Raw genomic sequence first — 27,075 nt, forward strand, 5'->3', positions numbered from 1 at the left:
TACATCATGGACCAATTTCAAAACAAAATATCCACACCAACGATGCCAAAGTTGAATTATTTTAATGTTTAAGACCATTATGATTATGCTTCTGCAGAACTCCATCAGTAGTCATTTTAGATCTGGAACAATTAGTCTATTAATCTGTTGAAAGAAATGTAATTATTTTTAAACTGCCAAACAATTTTCCACATTTTCCAAATTGTTGTTTAATAATAGACCAAATGAGGAATAGAGAAAATAATCATTAGTTACAGCAGTATCAAAAATCTGTGAAAGATCATTCTTTGTTAAAAAAAGAAAAAAGAATATTTACATACATTACATGCATAAAGTTTCTTTCTTTATATTTTATAATATAATTAGTACTTTTGGAATAAGTTTTTTTGTAAGAACATATTTCAACACAAATACTAATTATACAAAGATAACAGGCATGTGGTTTTGCTTTCCTTCAAACCTGTCCGCCCGTGGACTGTGAAGGATTTATAGTGTGAGGCATTTATGTGAGTGGGAGGGAACCTGACAAGTTGTACGCGCTGCTGCTTCTTTACAGTGTGATCTGTCACTGCTCAAGTGTCCTTGTGGGCCTTGTAGTTGTGTTATGTGTGTGTGCATGCAATTGTAGCCTCTCCATATAATCGGTCCTCCCTGTGTTGTTTTGACACACTCCTGCCATTGTTCCGTAGCATATCTATACCACAGTGCGACTATTTGTCATTTTGCAAACATGAATTGTAAAAAAAAATCCTCATCTCAGTATGAACTCACGACTCTGTGGTTATGTGCACTAACGCATGTGTGTGTTTGGCTATGTGCTCTCACCTGCTATAGAGTGTGTGAGTGTCCGTGCTTGGTTCACAGCGGGGCTTCGTCCTGCATGCATATGTGTTAGTGTGTTTTGAAGTGCTTCGATCCTGAGATGAACTCTGTTAGCGTCGCCTGATAAGCAGCTTCCTTCGTTTAGTCTGAGCTCCAGTGAGCGGAGAACACACGCTGCTTCATCAACCAGACCAGACTGGTCCACCACCTGGACTGACAAACACAGACACACACAAAGACAAAAAGATATTTTCTATGACGGAGCCAAAAACTAAACAATTCTATGTAAAATTCAGTTTTTAAAAATTGATGGCATACTTGCAGTTTTCATAATATGTCTAGACCTGCATAATTTGCATTAATTTGACTAAATCTTATTCTATTTATACCACACAGAATAAAAAATAATAGGGAAAGTAAAATCTAGGTAATAAAAAACACATTTGTCCAAGTACTTTAACATTTATTGTTTTGTTTTTTTTATATCTTAAAAACAAAATAAAGATGAGTAAAGTGGACCTTATAGTCAACAGCACAATATATACAGTAAGTCATGATGCATTACTGTCTCACCATGACACAGATTTTTGAGAAGAAAACAGAGTTGTCTCACCGTCTGTAAAATCTCTGTTGATTTATTCAGTGATTGTTGGAAGAAAACAGCAAAGCCGACTAAGAGGTTGAGAATCAATAATGAAGACGGTGATGGTTGTTGAGGTTGTGATGACAACAGGGTGACTAGTGACTGCAGGCGATCAAAAGGAAGAGGACCAGCCAAGACCGAGAAAAGGGAGAGTAGGTGGTCCAATGCTTCTCTGGCACGTGTCTGAAACATACAGCAGATCACACACATGAAATAAAAAAACAAAGTAGCACTCACTTTATCTCCTGCGGGTAAAAATAAAACAAATCAATAACACAGGCTACAATTAGTAATTCACAAATGATTAACAAAGACAACCATATGTGAGTAAGACTGTAATGGGAAAGATGACGGTGATGACAGCGAGTCTCCCAGGGTTATGAGAGGAGGCTCGCGAACAGGAGACGGAGAAATGAAACTCAGGCCAGCTGGCGAGAGGCTCACTGAGAAATCAATACTACATCACCCTTTTCACCCGCCTCCCCTCCCTCATCTATATCTCTCTCTCCCTCTCAGACAGGGGTCATCCATAATTTATTCTTTGATGTGTTATTCTTCTTTCTCTGTATTTGTTCTGTGGCTTTCAAAGATGACACACCTGCCAGGGGCAAATACCAGATTGTTATGCTGTTGATTTATGATACTGCACATGGTAAAGACCGACTAGCAGCGACTACCAGTACAGTATACTGTATACACCAAGTTCTCCAGTGCCACTGAATAAAGCTCAGAAGCTGAATGTTGTTCCTCATCAACTACAAAGTCACTAACATAAGCTGCGCTGTTAGTGACAAGTGAGTTGTTAAGAATAAGTCACATTTACAGTGTTTCAAATTTAGTGCTGTGTGCTCTTTTGGATTATTGAGAATGACTGGGTTCCAGAGTCTTGCACATAGAATAAAGCTGTGAACAGAGCTGCCAACCATTCAATTAATGTGCGACACAGATACCCCAAAGGTTACTCGACTAATTACATGTTTGACCAAATGGTGGCGCTATATGAAAAAATCAAGTAATTGTGAGAAACACATAAAAGCTGTGCAACATTTAACAGCAATGCGAGCTGAGATGGTTTAGTCTGGAGCAAAGCGGTGGTTGGCTGAAAACTACCACAACACTCCTATCTCTACAGCCACGTCACAGCCACAGCATAAAAATATGACAAAAACGTAAATAAATAAGAGAAAACAAAATGGTTTTTAGGACGAGCTTACCAGCTGTAGAGCTTTGTTGTGGCCCCTGTTGGTGGGGTGGTGGTAGAAGGTCAGCAGCCACAGGAGGGGGCCACAGTCCTCAGGCACTGACATTACCAGCAACTGGAGAGTCACCTGCATCCACTGGGAACACTGAACCAACAGGAACCAGGCCTCAAACACTTTGTGGTTTCCTCTACATCACGGGAGGAGAAACGGCACACAACAAAACGTTACTCTTGTTTACAAACTAAACACATTATTTATTGGGTACTAACAGATCTAAAGGATTCTTCTGTCTTGCTGCTTTGAAAGTGGTAAATGACGCTGCAGTACACTGGAGAAATTTACCAAATTTATTTACCATCTATTCACTCAGTACTGCGAGTTATCCTTGAGGCAGGGCGCAGAAAGTGAAATAGTAAAAGCAGGAACTTGACTAGAGGTGAGATGACTAGTCAGTGTAATAACTGATAAGTATTTGAAGTGTGTCAAGGAAAAATGTCAAATATTTCCTGGTCATTTGTTTTTTTTTCATTCCACATTCCTGCGCTGAGATAAAAACTGAAAGAACTTGTGCAAATATGATAAACGTGGGTGTGGACATTATTTCACAGTTTTGAACATATGAATAAACAATATGTTAAATAAATACAGTAAAATGAATTACTGGAAAATGTAAAAAGAGTCTGGGAGATGATCTGGATTTAGAAAAGAAGAGCGCTGCGACAGAGCCACACATCTGCAACAGTGAGACTACGGCCTGGAAGTTGGAAGACTGATAAGGATCGTTCTCTCTCAGTTGTCCCTAATAGCATCATTAGATCTCTCCTCATCTCCCTCTTCCCCCTTAGCTCCCAAATCTGACCAGCAGCACCCCTCTGCAGGGTCCTGGCAGCTGCATCTTTACTCAACACTACACTACTTTCCCACCACTGGCTCACAACAGTGTTTTGGGAATTTTACATGGAGCTCCAGAATGTGGTAGTGGTGGGGATAATGGACCCTGTTAAATAACACAGCTGGAAGGTATCAAGTTAGCAGATTCCATTTCTCGGACATCAACTACTTTCTGCTTTTTGTCCACTTTCACTTTTTCTTACAATCTGCCCAACTAAATCTAATCATTCTTTGTTTTTCTCTATTTTATGCCAATATGTATTTCCTCTGTACACTTTTGTCCTGCTTCCCAACACTTGTTTTCACCGCAGCTCTCCATTTCCCAAACTAATAGCCTCTAATGAGCGCTTGGAGGAGCCATGCAGTGCACCAGGACCTCTCCGCTGTGATACAAGGGGAAAATATCTGACTAACCACCCCCTCATCAGCAGCTAATGGAAATAAGAAAACCACACAGGCATTCATTTGGGCGGTGGAAGCAGACACACTTTCACACTAACCTGGTGCTACTGCTACTGTCTTCCTCCTCTGCCAGTCTCTGTAATGAGCTGCTGAGCCAGTTCAGGTGATGCCTCCAAGCCTTCTGTGGCATCTCTGCAAGATTCAGATTTACAGATATAATAATTATTGAACTAGTGCAGGTACACAAGTCTTACAATCAATTAGCACCTACAAAAGTCAAGAGATTACACTCTTTAAAGGCAATATGTGCATTTCTCTAAAATGTCAATTATTGTGTTACCATGCAGAATCTTCCCAAATAAGGGCTACGTCATCCAAGTTATTTTTACATGTGATGTAACTTTAATAAACAACTTTCCAAATAAAAGACACAAGTACTTTTCAAGCAGAGCTACTCTTAGTGCTTGCCATTAGTTTTTGTGTTTACCAGCTGTTATTTGTTAAATGATTCAGGAGTTTTTTTGTCAAGAGCCACACTGAGTCAAAACTATCTTTAGCACAAACCAAGTGTTTCACTTAATGCCAAATAAACAGACTGCTACTACTCTTAACTAACAAACATTTCAAATGCATGATTTCTTGATCCAGTTCTTTCACCCAGCCTACGTTTTGACAGTGCAATGTTAAGTCTGAATTTTTCAAAGGGAGAACAAATCATAACAAAATTTCAAATCCTTGCCTTTTCACAGTGTCATTCATTTCACAGTCAGTCTACAGTGAGAAATTGCACCACACACACACACACACACACACACACAGTAATAACTAACTTACAGTTCTGGCTGGGCTCCAGTCTGTCCCTAAAAGGCTCCATTCCTGTAACTCATTCCTGCCTATGGGCCAGTCTGGGCACACACTGATAAGCACTACACCGCTGTGCCCCTCCACTCACCTACTAAGCATTCCTTCAATAGTAAAGACTACTCAACATAGACTCTAGTAATCAGTACACAGTAGATAACATAGATTCTACTGAACAAGAAAAGTTAAAATGTGCATTAGGGTGTGTAAAATGATCACTGGTTTCAATTAAAACAGGCAACGCATCAAATGTTTGAACAGATTTCACAAGATTTCACATGATTGATGCTCTGCTCATTTTGAGAATACATCAGCTTCACTTCTATTCCATCTTATGTCAATATTTATATTTGACATAAACACAAAAGACTGTTGTTAAGTAACTTCTATTGATTAGCAAGAACAAGACACACGGAAGTCCATTCATTCTGCAGCGGGAAAACTGTTTACACACAGTTAGCGAATACTTGACTACTCACAATACAGTCTTTTGTGCATTGTGTTAGAGTAAAATATATCCAAAAGTAGACAAACGCACATACAGCATGGACGTATCTGCAGACTGACCTGACGGCAGGGTCAACAGGGGAACCAACAGCCTCTGAGGTGACTGTGGGAAGAACGCCTTCAAAGATATACACTTCTGAAATAACACAAAGCAGAATTTTTCCTGAGCTTGATAAATGTAAATCATAGCCACCTTGAACTCATACATCACTGTGCTCTGAAAGCCTGAAAACTGACATTTTGAATGGGAGGCTGTGTAAGAGTGATACAGTAGGTGCTAAAATGTAATGTAGCGTGTAATAGGTAGCGTTTAGTGCAGTGTGACAACAGCCATTAAAACACATTCTACAGGAAGTACACTGTTGTACTGCCATCTACTGGTAGATTTATCATAGAGGTTCAGCTATATGAGTACTAACATATATGCTTTCTTGTTTTTTGTCAATGATGGCTGACATGTGAGTGGCAGATAATTCCCTACAGCCATAAAGGATGTCACTGGATATCTACATATACAACTACAGAATTATTTATATGTGTATATGTATATATGAGAATCTGTGTCCATATGGGCTGAGAGACAACTTCAGAAGTTGTGAAGTACATAGTGGTTCACAGTGGTTTCCACAAACTATGTATAGTTATTAACTGTAAATTGTTTTAAAGGGATTTAAAATTTTTGTCTAAGATGCAGAGGTGTAGACCCCAGTGTGTTCGGAGTGTGAGCAGTGAGCTCCTGGCGGGAGATCAAGTGATAATGATATGGAGAGTTGTCAAATGACAATCTTTCTTGCAGAACGGAGATAAGTGATCATTATCTAAGCCTATGGCATAAAGGTAACTATTCAGGAATCTGAATATGTCAACTTGTACTCTGGTACAATTCTTTCAATTCAATCATTTCTATTTATAACAGATATGGTACATTTTACACATTCACATCAGACTGGATCTTTTTTGGAAAAGTTGAGGCCTACCTGAGGCTGCAGCGCTGCCATTTCCCTGAGGAAACAGCTGGTAAAGATTTGGATAAGAGACTTAACAGACTCATTTCCTTCAGTTTGCTTAAGGACAGACCTGCCGGAGACACACACACAGGCACAATTATGCACAATTATGGTCTATTCCATCACAATCGACACAATCACAGACAATTCACAACAAAACATCAGCACTTACCTGAAGATGTCACTTGCAACCAAGAATATCGAGCAGTGCTGAGCACAAGCTTTAGGCTGAAACACACAGAACACAAAGTCTGTAAACTTATACTGTTTCACAGAACCTGAGATCCAACACTAATAATCCAGAAAGCACAGAAAATACTGATCATAGTCCTAACTTGATCCAGATCTGCTTCTATTATGATCAGTTAAAGAGTAAAGCATTTAACCAGAACACTGACCACTGGGTGTCACTGTTGCAGCGTCTACAAACCTCTGGTAGTGCCTCAATCTATCCTTGTTCTCACTCTCTGCCTATTAACCACTCAGTTCACCACTCTGTCAGTCCCTCCTTCATATACCCACACACACACTTAATCTCTCATCTCCTTCTAATGTACACTCATCATGTGTTTTAGATTTAACACATTCTAAAACGCCCCAGCGCCAACATTTAACAGCTGTACTGTTCATGTCTGCCTCTCTCTCCCAGTTTATATATCTTCCAGTCCCTAATTATTCTGCCTTGCAAGCCCCCCTTCCACGCTCTCATATAGAGGTATGAGCTTCACTATATAATGAGCACTTGTAGTCTACTTTTTAGGTCTTAATCGTGTGGTGTAACACAGAAGTAGGAAGATTAAAAGAGTGGCAGAAAGTGATATGAGAAGGCTTTTGTCCTTATTTTATTTACACACAACTATTTGAAACTACCATTTGTGTTACTGGCAGTTTGAGAGCGCGGTTGATTCAAGTTGTGATCACTTGGCTGTATTTTCCTGCTAGGTTGAACTGCACTGCAATACACAGAGAGAGGTTTCTATTATTTTGCCCAGCCTCACTGATGTAAATTGTCTGGACAAAACAACAGAAACATCTGTCAGTATAACGCAACACAATTCAAAAGAGCGATCCAAAACTATTAAACAGTTCAATCAACCTCTCAGTCTCAACAAAAACGGTGAACATTAACATCTTTATGATGACGATGATGATGTTGTACTGGTATGACTTTTGGCTAATTTTGCCAAATATTCTGCCAAATTAGTGTGTACATATTTATGTATATATAAATATAACTAAGACCAAACAGCCCCACCCTGTGTTTGTATTGTGTCATTACATTGTTCCAAAATACAAAGCTGTGCTTTCATCCTCAGTTGTGCCATGTGTGTTTCCCTTTTTGTTCTCTCAGGCCAAAAAATGCCATTAATCAAACAAAACAGTCTTCACATGTAAATGTTTGCGTGTGTATCAGCAATATGTTTGCATTGGTTGGGCTCGCGTATGCCAGCATGCATCTGTGTATGTGGGTTGCATGCTTGCGTGCATGCATGTGTGCAAACTGTCATGATTCCCCCTAGTGAAAACAGATGGGTTTTTGTGTCCTCCTCCATACCTTACAACGAACACTTCAAGGAGGGTCAATTACAACACGCAACAAACATCCTGTTTTTGGCAGTCAGGCCCAGGAAGTGAGTGTTTATTGTTATTGGGCCTGTGTCTTTTACTGGATCACAGGGGGGTGGGACCAGCCAAAATGAGGAATGTGAGCCTAATTTCATGTTTCCCATTTTTGATTGCAGTTTAAACAAGTGAGTGAAAGGGAGACGAGGAGAGAGCCAAGCCAGTCTACTCGGATGCCTCTCCTTTTTCTGCTTTTGCACGAGTACTTACACAGACACACGCATGAAACACGCATCTAAGCTCCAAACATCCCGAAGGCTAAGTGAAACTTAAACGTACACCTCCCAACCTCTTACCAACAGACACACTATACCAGATGTAATATCATAAACAAAAGCACAGCGACTTGAAGACGTGCGTGAGGGTTTGCATGCATACATGCGCCTGTGAACTAACAAGGTGACAAAGACAGAGGTCAATCAGAGATGGATGTGAAGGTAAACAGACAGATCCATGATGGAAGAGAGAAGTAAACAGTCAATGACTCTCTCTCTCTCTCTCTCTCTCTCTCTCTCTCTCTCACTCACACACACACACACACACACACACACACACACACACACACACACACACACAAACTCAAATGTTTATATAATCATCTGTCCAGTATAGTAGCTCAAGAAAATGGAATCAAGTGCAATCAGTGGGCTGGAATATTCCTGTAAATACAGTGTTAGTACTTCAGGTTCATACAAAAAGAAACTTGTACAGAGTGTTCTGATCTCTCTTAATTTTTGAGAACAGTTCAAAGCTGAAAAAGGTGCATTGCTGGCCTGTTGTGTACACAGTTCAAGTAGACCATCACTCTGGGAAAACAGGAGTGACACAACTGACAAACTTTTCCTACGTTAACATTAGACAAGATGGCAGGTACATTCCCAATTGACATTCTCTGACATTTATACCTACTAAAGGCAATGTAATCAGTAACTTAGGTAAACAGGATGTCATTTATAAATACAAACAATGTGCTTTATTGGTGAGAATATACATTTGGCAAAAGCAATCATTAATCTGCTCTCCTCAACTATATTTTAATGTTATACCCTCTCCGTGTATAACTAAATCTAAATACATCTGAGTTCTGATAGACACCAATTTGTTATACGTTATTGTGAAATAAAAAGCAGACTGTCTTGGTTAAGAGAAAAGAACACAAGCCACTGCTGATCTTTCCTGATTGTACTGTGGTAATGAGAACTTAATCTTCAATAACTAGCCATAACTATCTATAATTCAAAAATCACTTTCTCACCTTTGAACCGGGCCTGATCTTAAGTTATATGAGGTGAGGAGTGGCCAAAGACTCAAGTGACAGAGTTCAGTACTTACCCAGCACAGTAAAGGCTGTGTAGCACAAGCCAAATGATGTGAGAAGCAGTTTAGAGTTAGCCAAATGATGTGAGATGCATGCTAAGCGAAGCCAAATGGTGTCAGTTAGCCAGGCAAAAACAGTCAATAAAGACTCACCAAAAAAGTGATGGAACATTTCCAATAACTATACATATGAAAACAGTACAACTCCATACCCCACGATAAAATGAACAGGCCTTATAAACTGTGAAATCAAACAGGCCTGTTTGGTTTCACAGTTTACAAAGCAGTTCAAAGTTGAGCTAAACACATATTGAGTGTGCAGAGATTTCTAATGTGATGTACTCCATAATTTAGGGCAGATGAGTCAAACTATGTACATAACCCATTTAACAACATCAGCATGTCATCAATTTATCAAGTCTTAAACACTGCCAATTCATGCAGCAGTAAAACTGGAGAAAATGCCACAGCACAATGGCACAACATTCTTTACATCTCACTGCTGAGATAAACTGAGGACTGAGGAGATAAAATTAAAGATTAAATGTTGGACATTTTTGACACACCAAATACTGTATACGTTGGCTTTTTGGCGTGACTACCATGGAACACTTTTCACATTATAACTTGCAAGTTTCTATAAAAAATGTTGGTTATGAAGGTCAATGTGGTAAAATATGAGAATAAAACCATGGGTTTCATTTGGCAGTTTGAAACAAAACCACACTATTCCCCTTCAGATAGAAGTAGAGCTAAAACAATTAGTAAATGTACTGACTGAGCAATCAAGAGAGTATGAATTGGCAACTGTAAAAATAATAAATTGTTTCACCTTGGGTTCTGCAAAGTTCTGTGTTTTTTCCACAGTGTTGAACAACTAATTAATTTAGAACAAAAGAGAACATGCCGTGCTAAAAACTAAAATAATCCATAGTGCATTCTCATTGCAGTGTTTTGTGAGTAAGCCAAATTTGCAGGTGGAAAACACATCTTGTGGGAATGTTACCATATCTATTACATTATTCTGTTTCAGTGATAATTTCACAGAATAAAAGGATTACCTACTAGTACTGACTGTGCTATGCGCTCCTCTAGCTTCTGCAGTGGTGACCCTGTGTCAGCAAGAACAGACTCGAGAAGACTGAGCATTGCTTCTTCCAGGCTGGACAGGCTGTGATACCACAGAGAAACTATTGCTGGTTCCTCCAATGACAAGCCTTGGCTGAAAAAAACCCCAGCACTGATTAATGTAGATCACACCATATTATTTTATATTTCATTTAACTGGAAATAAGTCAAACTATCAGTATGCCTGAACACAATTATGCAGAAAACACTACAAACAGAGTGCCCCTGAAATCACTCATTTCATAATGCATTCCCTACTCCACATACTGTATAATAAAAATTTAATAGCTTACATTGCATTGAGAAGTAAAGACTAGTAGATTTTATCATTATTCATATGACTGATAACTGTTGGAGCAAAACTAATTTCTACATCTAGAAAAATACATTACATTGAGTTGAGTTACCTTGAGTAGGCAGAGCTCAGAGCATCCAGGAAGTCTTCACTAAGATGTGCTCTGACACATGTTGCTGGGCGCTGTAACAATGCACCGATGAGAGGAGCAGCCTCAGGACAAGAGACAAGGGGGACACAAGCCTCTGACGTAGCCAGAATGCTGTCACACGAACACCTGCATGAAGTCATTCACTTTATCTTACAGTCTATCTAACAATATTGAAATCGAAATAATCAAGAACAGGACATACATAAATCCATAACTCCTAAAAGATTTAGGGATTAGTATGCTTTGAGCCTTTGTGTTATGTGTTTAATTCTTAGAAATGATTAATACGTACTTAGGACTGGCATATTGACAATACTATGCACCAGTCTGAAAGATAACTATAACGTCAAAGAAACAGTTTACGCTAGAGGAGCTGCAACGATTAATCAATCAAAAGAACTGCAACTATTTTGATAAGTGGTTCATTATTTGAGTATTATATATTATTATACAAATGCCAATGTCAATGTTTTTTGGTTGCAGGACTTTAAATCCAACCTACAGAGCATGTAGAAAATTTGTTTAATAAGTTAATAAAGTATAAACCTTGTTAGTGTCATGTACCTCTCATTTGTGTTGCCTGAAAAATTGCAGCTCATCCCAACGTTTTCCTGCAGTAGTGCCACCATCTGAAATGCAGAAAAGGCATATTTTATATATAAAGCTTTGAGACATAATTACATACTATATGTATCAGAACAGGCCACATTTAGATCAATGGGAATATAAAGAAACAATACCTTTCTCAGGACTTTGAGATGATACTCTTCAGGTGGTAGACCCATACTCTTATTTAATTCCTGCACTGCAACATCGTCTACTTCTGTAGCTAGCTGACACAGTACTTTCTGTTGGAGGATAGGCAACACAATGTGCAGCAGATTATTGGCACTTTATACATATATCTATAACAGTGGATATCTGCCAAATGCCGGGATCCATAACATCAAAGCTAATTAGTTACTGGAATATGGGATGACTCTGCTGGCATCACATCATTTGAGCCACATGAGTGGAGAAAAGGCATTCCAGTAAATGAGAATGTATGGACAACATATGAGCAACTTCAGAAATGAACATACTTTGTTACAGAGGGCCTTGGTGTTTTACAAGCATTTTTCAGAAGGGGCCTCATCATACAAGGTTAAAACCAGACTAATAAACTCAGCTGATTCTCGTCTGGGAGATGATAGTCATAATGAAGGAACAAAGAGAGGCGAACTAGACTCATATTTTAAGTTGGTACAGGTTCTTTAGGCACTAAAAAAATAAGACACAGACTTATTTAACTTCCAATGTTGGCATTTTGAAAAAAATAAAAATTATACCACATGACATTCCGTGCATGATGATTAATGAATGCTTGACAGGATGTTTTTACTGGTGTTCGCTTAGAAGTCCAATAAAAAACCAAAGATCTACAATTTTAAATTAAGGATTTATTTAAAACATAGAAACAGTCATCTCCACTGGACCACACTAAGTTGATCCACTGGTACAAGTGGAAAGTGTGATCCAACAGAAACAGCCAGGGCTTCACATCTTCAGCTCACATCTGTTTCCACAACACTGATGAACCAAAAACAGAAACATCCATGCCACTAAGAGTAGAATAAAAAAGTACAAATCCCTTTCAAACTACAGATAAAAGGGGATCAACAAGAGACAGGGAAAGAAAGAGATTGAGAAAGGCATAATGTGTAGAAAAACAGGAGAAAAAACAAAAGAAGAAAAGGAGAAAAAAACAAAATCCCAGGGAGAGGAGTACTGGAGTGCTGTTGGTGGAGCTGTGTGGTTTCTTTGGCCAGGCCCTACAGCACGCTAAGATGCTTACCCTCCACACAGTCTCAGAAAACAACCCCAATCACTACCATCTGAGCGCCCTCAAACCCTGCACATCGAGTACACACAAAACCAATCACACTTATCCCACCCCTTGTAAAGAGGCACAGTGGGGCTGGGGGATAAAAGAGGGAAGGAAGGTTGGTTAACAGAAATGGCAGAGGGAGACTGCAGAGCAAAGCTGTGCAATGGCTACATTTGGAGCTGGGGAACAAGGGTGTGATCACCAGAGGAATGGGATGAAGGGTAAATGGATAGATGGATGGCAAATATTTCAGGTCACAAGTCATCTTTCTCTCACAGAAAACAGCAACCGAGCTGGCTCTGGGGGCTTGGACATGCTGCTGCCATAGAAATTATCCCTCCATAAATCTAAAATTAAAACAGAGGATGTAGAAAAATGCACAAGGCAAAGAGTTGGGTTGGTTTTGATGGGTGCCTGTTAACAATTACTAAGCCATGATTGAATTCTCCCAAAACCAACGAAAGACTCAAGTATAGCCTCAGATGGTCAAGACAGCAGAGACAAAAAGAGAGAAGATAAAATGAGGGGAACGAGTGCACGAAAAAGGCATGATGATAATGCAAGATGAATAATGAAGCTATAAGCAACTGTGCTCAAATCTGGTGACAGACATTATATGTCACTTTTTCCACAATATAAATAACTAATAATAATGTTTTGACCACATGGATTTGATGTAATTTTAGAAAAAGAATAAATTACAATGCTTGACTTGACATGAATGAAAATCAGTAATTTCTCAGTGAATCATCAAGTTTAGGGATTAAGGATTACTATACCCACGTAAACAAAGCATCATCGGAAACTGTTCATATTATTTATTTGTCTTTTGCATGATAATTTGGGAGTAGTTTCATTTTTGTATTTCTGTGGCTCAATCCTTTTGTTTCCATTCTTGTCATAAAAGGTGCTGTAAAATAAAATAACTTTTACATTTGACTGAAAACTTTACTTGTTTAGCCAGAATATTATTTTGGTTCACTATCTATATGCAATATGAAGCCACAACCTAATCGTTTTGCAGCATTTGGCTAAATCTGAGCACAGAGAATAGCCCATACACTTTAGGTTATCAAGAAACACCAATAACCATGTCCATTCCATTAGCAGCTATACATACCCAAGCCATAACACTGCCTACACTCCTCCGCCTTTTAAGAATGCTCCGTTGTAACTTTTATATTGGCCCTCTCAGTGTTTTTTCTATTTCACTGATGGGTTTATTTATTTATATTCAAGCATAATGAAGTCTTCCTTTATTTTTGTAGATACCTATTTGGACCTCATTGACATTCCAGTGAACAGCTACCAAACAAAAATGCAACACACCTCCAGGCAAGATGTCTTCAAGAACTTAAAACAAATCCAGTTGCCACTGAGCAGCAATTTTAGGATAAAGATGGCCTGCATGACCACCTGTGGCCACACAACTGCTTATGGGCCCCTGAAAATGTGTGTGTGTATGCAAATAGCTCTAATTCCTGAATAGTTAATGCCACAGTTTTGTCAAACTCCTTGAATCAAAGCAAAAAAAGTCTTGATTTTGCTCACATATTGATTGTTTCATTTAAATTCAATGTGGTGATATACAGAGAGATCTTTACAATTATTGATGCAGCTGTAAATCCCAGTGAAAGTCAATTTTGTATTTCTGTGTGTGTACAGAAATAAGAAAATTCTGTAAATGTCAAACCAGTTGTTCTGAAAGGAAGAAATATAAAGGATGGTTTCAGTCTCCCAAGAGGAAACAGACAGGTAAAAGAGAAGCTTTATTGTGACACTTTTATGTTCTGCCAATTTCAGCAAAGAGTCAGAAATGTTAAAACTATAAAACAGCCACATTGGCTCCAGGGCCTACCTGTGGTTCAACATGTTGAAGTCACTAAAGAGAGACATCAAAGATTTAGCCATCAAATCGTCCATACTCTGGTCCTCTAATATTACACTCCCTATGCTCTACTTATCTGTCATCTCCTCAAAGATCGTGCCATATTACTACAGCACTGTGTGGTCCCCATGCTAACGCAGAGAAATCTGTTGAGAAACAGACCGATTCAACTAATGACTATCTGACATAGCCTGCAGCTATGTGACTGTACCCAGCATTCATCTAACGCAATGAAGGAAAGGCAGGCAGGGAGGGTGAATGAGGGAGTTGAGAGTAAAGGCAAAATAACAATAATCATAATTTAAGGTGAAAAATACAAGAGGCTACTAACAGTATATACATTAGCAGCAAAGCAATTGCTTTAATTGAATACTCATATGCACAAACTTACACAAATAGGTGCCACTTAGCACTAGGCCCTCAGTCTATCATGGAGGCAGCAAGAAAACAATGTTGGGGAGCAAGATCAGACAGGGCTAACAAAAAACAGGCTGCATTCTGCATTCCAGGACAGGGAGTCCAACACAACACAGGCACAGGGAGACACACAGAGACAGACCATCTCTGGCCTAAAACCATACATCTGCCCTGCTCCCCCAGACGGGCTGAGCTGCGGTGAATAGGTTTTTTTGTGCTTCCTGCCATTCCTGTCATTTGTGGGAAGTGGAAGCTTCTCTGGAGAAGATGAGAAGGAGAATGAGAAGCTGCAGAGTTGGTTATGAGTTTATTGTACTTGTGCTCTTTAAACACTTTCAACTAGTGGCTTGCAGTATAAGATACATGCATGCAATTTTAGGATGAGTGGCCCCAGTGAACCCAACCCTGGTTGTAAGTGCGGTACTTAAACCACTGAAAAAAGATTTAAATACTTCTACACAATGTTTAAATAAAAGATAATCCTGGAACTAATTTAAATGTTTATCAACAATGTAAAATAGAGCTGTCTGCAACTATTATTTTCATTACTGATCAGTTGCCTAACAGTCAAGTAACAATATTCTATTAAATCAGAAAACATATGTCTGTGACATCTTTAAATGTCTTATTCTGACCCCACAGGAGAGTAGGGAAAAGGCATTTTTGCAAATTTTTTTTCAATTGACATTGAATGCAGTGTAGCCCTAACCACTTGATTGAATAATTGATTTAACTTGAGATCAATGTAACTGTCAGTCCAGTTACATTTTAAATCCTAACCATGGCGTTATAATTTAAGAAGTTGCATATGAAAATATAGGCCCATTCAAAAACACACAGACACAAACACTACCACATGCACTCTGCTTCCCCTTTCATGGGTCAAAGACCATCTGGCAATTTCAAAGTTTACTTTAAAGGCACTATTTTAATTAGCAAGATGTTTTATTAGATGAGAAATTAATCAAAAGAATACAAACACACAGTTAATCTGGCAAAAATGTGAAGGTTCCACATTGTTTATCATAAGCCATCTGTGTGAACCCACTCATAGTTGAAAATTGCAGAATCTTTTCTTCCCTCTGTTCTCTTTCCCTCCTTTGTGTGTGCGTCTTGAAAACACACAGCGGGTAGGATCAACTTAGCATAATATAAAAGCTGATGCTGCTCTGGTGACAAGAGGCAGTGAAACAGTCAATTTTAATTTGCTTTCAAAATATGTTTTACAGTTTTGTGCACATAAGGCTTAGACTAACAGATCTACCTCATTCATCATCCACGTCCCACTGGAGACAAGACGCACAGGGCTGGCGAGAGAACTCCTATTAAAAGCAAATTAGACAGAAAATCTCTTCAGCAGCCCAAAGGCAGTCAAAGAGACATTCTTTTAGGAGTATTTGTTAAAAGCACTGATCTGTAATTGGCAACTAATCAGCATGTCAAGTCCAAAACTAATTAAGACATAAACAGCAAAACAGGCCTGAAAACCACGAGAACAGGCATATGATGAACAACTGGAAGAGTCGATACAGTACAGAGTGGAGTGAATGCCATATGATTCCACTCCACTGAATTTATGTTGACAAATATCGATTCACAATTGTTTCATTAGATAATCAGCTACTTTTTGACTGTATTTTTTTTTTTTTTATGTAAAGTCGTAGTACAACTGTTCTTTGTTTCCCTCCTTTGTAATAAGTAAGTGATGGGGCTCATATTGTGCCGCATGAGATCACCTGGCACCCAAGTCATACTTCAACCATGATCATCAACTGAATTCCAGAAACCAAACTTTAATTTGCACAAAGGATTGAAAGTAGAAGCAGTCATGAATCACATTATACACCTATTCTTGTCCTTATCAACCTATTTCCTTATTTAAAAAAACTTAACTACGAGTTTACCTACTACCTTTGTTGTACATATTTCATGTAACACTAACTTCTAAATTAACTGACAAAGCCCGGTCCATACCCGTATCCACTGGTTGGCTTTTCTTTCCACAGCATTGCCTGGCTGCTCTGAGTACAGTCCCCACAGACACTGGAACAGCAGCCTTCTGCTTGTATCTGGAGACAACACATTACACACCATGATTTCAGCATCATTCTCATCATCATTACTTCTTTCTGTCTCTGTGAGACCTGAAAACCTGATTTTGTTCCATTCACTCTACTCCCCTCAAAATGTGAGGTTAAAGTTATCCAAGGTACACTCACCATCAGCAATGATACAAGAGTTCCAGCACAGTCGGCCCAAGAACTGTCCTAGGAAGGGCATCCTCTTCATGCTTTCTGTTGTGGAGCTCTAAGGGACAGAACATAAACAATGTGAGAATATTAATTTAGTGCTGGTTATGTTTTTTCCATTTTACCTTGAGGTAGGTTATTTCTCTGAGTAAAAGGAACATACATTATTGTGATTTTTATCCATAGGGAACATAGGGACACTCGCACAGCAAAAAAGGAGAAAAACAAAAACCTGTTTAACTGTATTACAGATATTTACACTTTGTTTTTTCCTTTTAACCTAGCCTAGCAACATCAAATATTACAAGATGCATCATACATCATAAAATCACATAACAAGTCTGAGTTAAGCATCATGCTCATCCACAGGTGTACAGTACATGCATGCTCATGCATCACCTTGTGTTTTGGCCATGTCACAATTCCCCCCACAGTGTAAATAGTGAGAGATACAGAGAACAGAACACGGCAGAAAACAGTGCTCTGGCTGAGGGTGCTATACCTGTAAGGGTTTAAGTATGTGTGTCTGTGCTTGTTTATCCAGCTCAAAACAACAGCCCATGTGATTTATTTCACCTCACAGTCAATTAAAACATCCACAGAGGTTTCAAGCTGGGGCTTGAAAACACTGCATTTAAAAACTTCAATAACGTTAGATCCTGACATCCTGAATACAGTAATGAAAAGGTGGAGGTGTAGGTTCATAAGTGTGAATTAATCGCAAAAACAGCACAAAAAAAGGACCTAGTCAATGTGAAAAATACAGGAGAGTGATAACTGATATAAAAGAATTATTAAAAACACACTTGGTTCCAATGAACCAACTCATATTTTCGTTCTATTTTTATTCTTTTGTCAGAGGATGACTTTCCTTTTTTTTTGTGATTAACCAGGGAAGAACGCACAAACATTTAAATCAAACTAGAGACTGAGACAAATTTATTATTTAGCATTTTTTCCAGATAACTCATACAGTATGTATATACACAGTTTTTGTTCCACCTGAACATTTTTGTAAGGGTTTAATATATGAATACAGATGAACAGTTAAACATATAGAAAACACTTGTGCATGAATCACATTTGTGTGCACGTACAGTACTGCTTATTGTTCAACACATATGAACAGACTAAATCATACACTGAACTAATTAAACTATACAGCTTTGTAGGAACAGCTGATAAAAACAGAAATCTCACATATGCCAGTTGTAATTGAAGCAGTGTGCTGTTGCTCAACCAGATTATTACTTCACTGACATTTACACACAGTGGAGGCTGTGTCATGCGATAGCAATCTCCTATGATCCTAGAATGTGGAAAAACATGGACACTGTATTTGATATATCAGCTGTAGGTTTAAGAACACCTCCTGCTTTTTGTCCAAACACTTCTCTTTGGGCTTCTCATCCCATTAACCTCAGTGACACTTCAATATATTGTAAAAGGCAAGGAATCAGGATATGCACTAGCACTGTTCTTTTATTCACAAACATTTAGAGAGCAAACACAGAGGTAGTTTTAGACCTATAGATTTAAAAAGAGCATCACAAAGAGTCTAGGTCCTTAACTTGACTACTTCAAGTAAGCAAGATCACAATTAATGGGAAGCAGAATGGTTATGGGCCAAGGAGAGTTTCTCTAAATGCCCCCACCGTGTTGCCCACAACATCATCAAAGCTGTTTGGAACACAGCCCTCACATTCAGCCTTCCTATCAATCCAACAGCACATGGTAAACACTGTGTCTCTTTGAATATACATGTGCATTGGGGTGTTGGTGATGCAACCAAAAAGGAATGTCCATTTACAGTATGAACTGTACAATGCTCTAACTTGAGTTAGACTCATAAGAATGAGGAATGACCTCAAGTCATCACAGAAAAAGTAATTATTACTGACAACCAGCCTTGTCAACATTTTCCTTTAATATAAATGCGCTGGGATACCATGTATGTTGTTTTAATGTTGGATAGACATCATAAACGCTGTGATGATTATGCACTAGTTGAGGAAGTAAATAGGACAAGCTTATGGTCAGTGATGAAGACACCAGTAAGAAAACACTTCCACTGTCCACAAACACAGATTAGCTCCTAATAGGAAAGTTACTATAGTTTCCATGGTGAGGACATAAATATGCACTTCAGTGCATTACAGCATTCTCCACGATCAGGATGCAGGATTTTCTCATCCATTCCTTGGAGAAGTGGTGTAATACTGTATCTGTGGTGTTGCAAGCATGATTAAAAAGAAATAAGGGGCTTCAACATTATGGCAATAGAGCACATGCACATATATTAATACTCTTGAGATGCGTTTATTCTCTTGCTGAGAGGTTAATGGGACACTCAAGTAAGTTCAGATAGAGTCATGCTAGCTGTTCCTCTCTGTTGCAAGTGTCATGTTAAATGAACCAGCTTCTGGTCCCTGCTATGCAAGACAGCTGTATCAATATGCTCACCAAAATGTCTTCACAAGAAAGCAAATAATCAAATTTCTAGAAACATCTGACTCCATAAAGAAAGAGGTAGAAAACTCCATTTTTCTAACGGACTGTAAAGCTGGAGATTGACAATAACTAAGAGTACTCAATGTCTCATCACAGGGCATTAGCCCCATGAAACTTGTTAAGTTATTAAAAGGATGTAAGATGGATGATGCCAAGAAGCAGGCTATCCTCAGCTGTTTTTTTAATGAGCCCACTGCCAGTAAAAAGAATTTCAACCCCATTAACTTATACCATTCCTTCCTCTTTCTTTGCATCTGCTCTATTATCTCACACATATTTAGTTTGAATAACACAAATATAATGTAACTGAATGCATTAATGATAATAATAGCAAGTCAATCCTTGATCTATATAAGCACATGCTAAATGCCAAGACAAAGCAGAAAGTAAGACAGAGACATTACAGTGTTACAGTAATAAATATGAATTGTAGAACATCATAATTTTAAATCTGCAAGAGCAAGAAAAAACATTTCCTTCATCAGAAAAGTGGGGCAGAAATGTGAAAAAAAATATGGTCATAAGAATTAGGGATTTCTCAGAAGCAGGAGTTGGATGAAATAGGTACGGATGTGGTAACACTAAAACCTCACAGTGCTGCTACTCTCCTGTCCTCTGCCCCCTTTCCCAATTTGCTGGACCTGATATGGGGATACATTAGGTTAGCGCCGGAGGTCCCATTGCGACTATTACCTGACTAACTCAACACTGCTCCATTGCCAGCCACACATACACAGCCTCTGCAGAGCACAGAGCAGCCTCTGTTAGCAGGATCCGACCAGTGCAGGACTTAACGTTTATACACAGTCTAGGACAGAGAGTGAGCATGTGCACATTTGTGTCTGTGTGTGTGCACTAGATGTCCTCGTGTTTGGATTAACTTACTGCTTCATTAATTAGATGGCTGTTTGGCCTCATTGATTAACTGTTCTAATTTATTTCATTAGGTAAGGTCTGTCGAGTCTGTAAAACATGCCTCTTAGAGGATATGGAGCATTTAATTAAAGTTTAAAGGCATCTGGGAAATACAGAGTAAAGCCAGGAGTGAACACCTCAAGAATATACAAGTGCATCTCAATAAATTAGAATATCATCAAAAATGTATTTCAGCAAGTCAGTTCAAAACGTGATTATATTATATTCATAGAGTCATATATTCCAACTGTTTATATTTTTTAATTTTGATGATTATGGTTTACAGCTAATGAAAACCTAAAATTCACTATCTCAAAAAATTTGATTACATAAGATCAATTAAAAGGTTTTTTAATACAGAAAAGCATGCCTATGTACAGTAGGCACTCAATACTTGGTCGGAGCTCCTTTTGCATGAATAACTGCATCTATGCGGCGTGGCATGGAGGCAATAAGCCTGTGGCACTGTGGTTGAGGTGTTATTGAACCAGGTATTGGTACTTTTGGCTGTGGGCGCAGGTACCAAGTCCTGCTGGAAAATGAGATCAGCATCTCCGTAAAGCCATTCAGCTGAGGGAAACATGAAGTTCTCTAGAATTTCCTGGTAGACAGCTGCACTGACTATGGACTTGGAAAAAACACAGTGGACCAACACCAGCAGATGACACGGCTCCCCAAATCAACAGTGACTGTGGAAACTTCAAACTGGACCTCAAGCAACTTGGATTCTGTGCCTCTCCACTCTTCCTCCAGACTCTGCGAACTTGATTTCCAAATGAAATGCAAAACGTACTTTCATTTGAAAAGGAGGACTTTGGACCACTGAGCAACAGTCTAGTGCTTTTTCTCCAGAGCAAACTATTCTGAGACAGTGAATTTTAGGTTTTTATTAGCTGTAAGCTATGATCATGAAAATTAAAAGAAATAAACTGTTATTATATATAAATATATCACACTGTATGCAATGAATCTATGAGTTTCACTTTTTGAATTCAATTACTGAAATAAATTTTTTGATGATATTCTAATTTTGTGAGATGCACTTGTAAACCTTGGAGCTTCTTTTGCACGAAAACCATAGCTGTCAAAATCATAAGCACTTATGAATCTGTGCTTACCATGTTGTTTATGTGGGTGAGGAGCTGCTGGAGAAACTCTATCAGTCTGCGGAAGTGAAGGCAGCTATCTTTCTGAGTGTCTGGACTATCGGCCTGTCCCCATGCCACGGCTTTGTCCAGCCAGAACTGCATCTCTTGGACATCCAGCAAGGGCTCTGAAGTTTGGTGAAGGTTCAGTGACTGCAGCTGAGACATTGGGCTTCTTGTCCAGGTGCATTCACTTGGGGGAGCTAAGAAAAATCCTAGGTGAGATGAGCAGTAAGAGTATTGTCAAGTGCAGGGATTTAGCAGCTTCAAGGACTAAGCAATGATGACATTTTTACATTGTGATGTTCACATAATGACATCAGTCAAGTATTAACAAATATGATGTGCATAAAATAATAACACAAAATGCACATCTTCCATCCCTTATTGTGAAGAACCATAAAGACCTCATAGAGCTAGAGGAAAAACTATGTGAACCCTTGGTTAGCTTAGCAGAAATAAGCTCAACCAGTTACTTCCTGTAGCTGTGGATCAGACCTGCACATCGTTCAGGAGGAATTTTAGTCCATTCTTCCTGCAGAACTGCTTTAGCTCTGTCAGATTCTTTGGACGTCTCATGTGTGGCTCTCTTTAAGTCGTTACAAAGCATCTTTATTGGGCTGAGGTCTGGGCTCTGACTTGGCCACTCCAATAGTTGGATTTTGTTTTTCTGAAGCCATTCTTTTCTGTGTTTTGGGTCATTGTCCTGTTGCATCACCCAACTTCTACAGAGTTTCAGCTGACGTACAGACATTCTCACATTATGCTGAAGAATTTTTTGATACACTTGGGAATTCATCGCCCCCCCAATCACTGCAAGCTGACACAGCCCTGTTGCAGCAAAGCAGGCCCAAATCATGATGTTTCCTCCATCATACTTTACGGGATGATGTTAGAACTGTAGACTGTTGAATTTCTAAAGTCTTTGACATCACTTTGTAACCCTTTCCAGCTCTTTGTAAATCAACAATTCTTGGTCGTAGATCCTCTGAAAATCCTTTGGGTGAGGCAAGGCTCACATAAACGTATTCATCTTGTGCGGAGCAAACTCAAAAAAAGTAGCTCTAGTACACACCTCCAAACTAATTTTCTTAACTTATGCTAACACCTGACTCTGTGAATTGAAGGGTTCACAAACTTTTCATTAGCACTGTGAGATTTTTATGGTTGGTCTTAATAAGATGAAAGATCAGACTTTTTTTCAGTTATTACCTGTGTTACTAGGCACATTGTATTTGTTAACACTGATGAAGATCAGATCACATTTTATGACAAATTAATGCAGAAAACATTGAAATTCCAAAAGGTTCACATAATTTTCTTGCAACTGTATATAAACATACATGTCATAACTCAGCAACACTGTTATAAACAAACATCGAATGTTTAGTCCAAAACCTCCCTTAACAGACTTTTTATAAAGTAAGATATTAAAGGTTTCCTCTATGGAACAATATTTCTCTAATTGGGTACCATTTGGTTCATCAAACACATACAAACACTCACATGCACACATGCACACATGCACAAGCATCTGAGCGATACAAGTCACTGCTCCCACTCCTGCCAGTTTAACAGTATTTCACTGATCGTTGTTAAGTAAGACAGTAAATAAAACTTCTACTTAGTAATATTAGACAGAATATTATACAGTTACATTTTGGTTATCTGATTACTCAAAGTGAATAAAGACAATACTACACGGAAAATCTCTTTCCATTCTTGCCAACATTGAGAAAACGTATGAATAAAACAAATTTCAGCCTGCCATTGTAAATGTTGGAATTTCATTTGTGCCTGTGTGGCCCACATCATCCACTACTTTCTATCAGAATAGATGTGGATAGTGTAATAATAGGTGGAAAATAAATTGATGCAAAGTGTGTTAATCTGATTATGTTAAGCTCTTATTACCGCAATGTAATGACCAAACTTTTAAGCTCCAGGCGAATCAAGCCTTCGTACAGACAATTTTAACGGCCTACTGAGAAATAAACAGTACATTCTTCACCTTTTATGATGATGGAGCAAAAAATACAGGGGGGCCAATCACAAGGGTGTGTGTCAGGATGTATCGTGACTCTATATAACCTGAGAATGATGTGTGGGTGTGTGAGTATTTGTTGTTTTTTTGTGTGTGTGTGCCATAATGACAGGTCTGTGTGGGACACCACAGGGCTGTGTTTTATGATCACCTCGTTACACACGATTTGTTTAATGTCTTGCCATCATCTCTGCTGGAAAGCCCCTATGGCTCACTGATGTGAATATATAAATACTCATTTCAGGGAGGAAAAAACCCAACCAAATGAGGAACAAACGCCTCTTGTTGACTTATGTTGGCAGCTTAGTTTTCAGTCCAGTTGACCTGGAAAAGAAATGAATGCTAAATAAGTAGCAGACAAGCTGTCTAATCTACAATCTAAATCCCATAGATACAGTACAGTAACATGTATGCTCAAATATACATACTACAAACACATGCTACATAGGCAGAAAAAGTATGTAAATGCACATAAACATGCTTGAAAGTAGCTCTGGTTATGGCTAAACACCTTCTGGGAAAGGAACGAGATGTGACTGGTCAAATATTATTTTTGAAGATTTGTTCAACTAAGCTTGTGTACTTTGGGTAAGTTCAAGTTTGCAGTTCCAATTATAAGATTGTTGACATTATTTCAGTATAATCAAATAAGTTAAACATTGCTTTTTACATATTTACTTCTGTATATAGTACATTTCAGGATAAAATGAGAGAAAGGTAAAACCTTTCTTAAAAGTCCAAAGAATTTTTCTAATTTTGGCTAATGTAATTATACATTTTGTCACCATGTTGTTTCTAAAATGCAACATTCATGTACACATCTAAAGCAAAGAGTGAAAAAGCATAAACAATAAAGATGTATCTAAACAGGACACAAGGGTTCGTCAATGAGTATAGAGGTTATGCGGAGTATAAAATCCACAAACTCCATCCTCAAGTGAAAGTGCAAGTACCCAGAAAAATACTCCACTACAACTAAAAGTACCCTAAGTGAAAGTACTAAAGGACAACCACTAAAGTAAAATTACTTTCATTTTAAACTATGTAGAATTTGATGCTTTGACAACATAAATGTAGAAGTCAAGTCCAGATTTGTTTGACAAATTCTCAAAGGTGAAAAGTGGAACAAAAAGCAGTTGTTTAAGGTGGAGGCTGATTTTAACCACTTTATGTAGTGACAGGTTAATCCATAAACGATACATCAGCTTTTTATAAATACATAATGATTTTCATAAAAATCTGATCATGCAAAAAGTAACAAGTGTCTAATGATGTTATAATGAATGTAGTAAACGTACAATACTGTCCTCATTAGTATCAGGCTAAAATTAAAAGTAACACAAAATGGAAATACACGAATACGTACAAGTACCTCACAATTGTCTTTGTTCTATAGTTGTACTGTACAGAATTTGAGTAAACGTACTTAGTTACTTACCTGGTCTGGTGGTATAAAACATATGGTATTGCTTTCCAAGTCAGCAGATCTCAATCCAGCACTTTTTAGATTTTAGGTAAAGGTGTCTGCAGTGCTCTTGACCACTGATCCTTTAGACCCTGGGTGAAAGATCAAGTACAACCAGGACAGTTCGCCAGTCCTCGGAGCTGATATAGAGGCAGACAACAACTCACATTCACGCCAAGAGGCAAGCCCTTTATGGATTCAGATTTCAGATTGACCCATCACAGCTTCCCAAAGCCCAGCACTTCAATATATTTAGTTTACATTCAGAAAAAACACAGAAAGGAAGCAAACCTGTGTATCTAAAAAGCCTGAACCAAAAATTTAAAAAACCCTATTGAAGTACTTATATTATTGATCACAAAAAAATTAGCTTTGCTGAACCCTGCATCAATAATAAGCACCACAGCAATAATAATAAATAATAACAACTAACTAACTACTCTTCTTTAGCTCAGTTGTCCATACCAGCCCGTTTACATGTTTAGGTGTAATATCTACAACACACCACACGGTGCCAGTATTTACTCCACTGTACAGCAGCTCACGTTACATGCAATGTTCATGTCGATTAAAGACGCATAAAAAACAAATAAAACTCCAGCTGCTCTGTGTAAAATTGTATTATGATTCCACGAATAAACCACAAGTACAGTCTTTTCATCCGTCTTCACCAGGAGCTACCTGTCTTTTAGCTCTTAGCCATGTTTATGTCAAGTTGCTAGCAAGTGTAAGACTCGACAGTTTATAACAGTCTGGCTACAATAGACTCAAATATGGACTTACACGTAAATGTGACGTACAGTCATCAAAATAAAACCTTTAAATGGTTTAGGTCAGCTATGCTCATTCATTTTTTTTGTCTTCAGCCGACATGAGAAACGTTTCACCATCCCGCGATACACACAAACTGAACTTCCCTCTTTTCTCCTAGTTCCGCGTATGGAAGAAGACGATTGGTTGAGACCCACTGACGTCCTCCTTGCGCTGCCTGCTGGGAAATTGAGTCATGTGGGTGTAGGCGCAGTAGAAGACAGTTCCTAACAGTAACTAGTTTGCTACCGCACTTCATAAAGATATGTCATATAATTATTTTTAATTTATAATGCTTTCGGTATGAGTGTTGTTCACATACTGGTTGAAACATTTCCAAAGCAATACCAGTACAAAGCAATCTACTTTAATTTAAAGCCCACAGGACCGATATCAAGATATTAAGACACAATCAAAGATAAAATAAATAAATAAATGTTATTAATTCAGAACAACAGGATTCATATAATAAGATAGTTAAATAATAATAAAAATAAAAACATCCCCAGGGTGCACAAAGTAACACAATGTCGGTGAAGATTCTCAGTCGGCCAGGTGGAGTTATCTGCACTTCCTTCTTGTGAGGTCGAAATGTTTCACTACTCATCCAGGTAGCTTCTTCAGTCTGAAAGTTAGTTGGTTAGAAACCACAGATTTATGCTCCATTTATGCTCTTGGTGAAACTGACAGAGAAGAAAAGTGGTTTTAGAGAGGTGACGGGAAGCCTTGCGCGTGCAAATCAACACACCCTCACTCAACAGAGGTGGAGGCCTTAGACACAACCTGTCTCAGGCCTGTCATTTATCATGCTGCCCTTTCATCAATCCCCAGAGAGATGAGGCCCAATTCACACGTGCACAAGGTTGGACACACCTAATGACCCACTTTAGGTGATAAGAGGAGTTGGCAGAGGTG

General features: G+C 38.5%; 1 protein-coding gene across 6 annotated transcripts; it reads right to left on the reverse strand.

The window, feature by feature from the left end:
* Positions 1 to 44: 44 nt before the first annotated feature.
* fancc (FA complementation group C) lies at positions 45 to 26,261 on the reverse strand. 6 transcript variants are annotated; one of them, XM_026342252.1, is made up of 17 exons: positions 26,134 to 26,261; positions 25,324 to 25,490; positions 21,815 to 22,056; positions 17,241 to 17,328; positions 16,996 to 17,090; positions 11,590 to 11,697; positions 11,414 to 11,478; positions 10,811 to 10,975; positions 10,341 to 10,497; positions 6,508 to 6,563; positions 6,306 to 6,405; positions 5,389 to 5,464; positions 4,059 to 4,152; positions 2,680 to 2,854; positions 1,436 to 1,648; positions 826 to 1,030; positions 45 to 144 (listed from the first exon to the last, which is right to left on the reverse strand). In XM_026342252.1, the coding sequence occupies exons 2-17, from the start codon at positions 25,343 to 25,345 to the stop codon at positions 140 to 142; spliced, it is 1,866 nt and encodes a 621-aa protein (XP_026198037.1). In that variant the 5' UTR covers positions 25,346 to 25,490; positions 26,134 to 26,261; the 3' UTR covers positions 45 to 139. The 6 variants fall into 6 exon arrangements, with proteins under 6 accessions (XP_026198037.1, XP_026198038.1, XP_026198036.1 ...); XM_026342253.1 differs by lacking the exon at positions 45 to 144 and adding an exon at positions 24,037 to 24,209 and having other exon boundaries at positions 182 to 1,030; XM_026342251.1 differs by lacking the exon at positions 45 to 144 and having other exon boundaries at positions 182 to 1,030.
* Positions 26,262 to 27,075: the final 814 nt, after the last annotated feature.

This window comes from Anabas testudineus, chromosome 9 (genome assembly GCF_900324465.2).
Source record: "Anabas testudineus chromosome 9, fAnaTes1.2, whole genome shotgun sequence".
Lineage (NCBI taxonomy): Eukaryota > Metazoa > Chordata > Actinopteri > Anabantiformes > Anabantidae > Anabas > Anabas testudineus.

Bases quoted from the DNA above. Each gene is read 5' to 3' on its own strand.
- fancc (XM_026342251.1), bottom strand. From the start codon at position 25,345: ATGTTTTATACCACCAGACCAG. The intron at 17,091-17,240 runs GTGAGTGTACCT...TGTTGTCTCCAG, and splicing joins CTCTTGTATCATTGCTGATG to ATACAAGCAGAAGGCTGCTG. The intron at 4,153-5,388 runs GTCAGTCTGCAG...TGAATCTTGCAG, and splicing joins CCTGTTGACCCTGCCGTCAG to AGATGCCACAGAAGGCTTGG.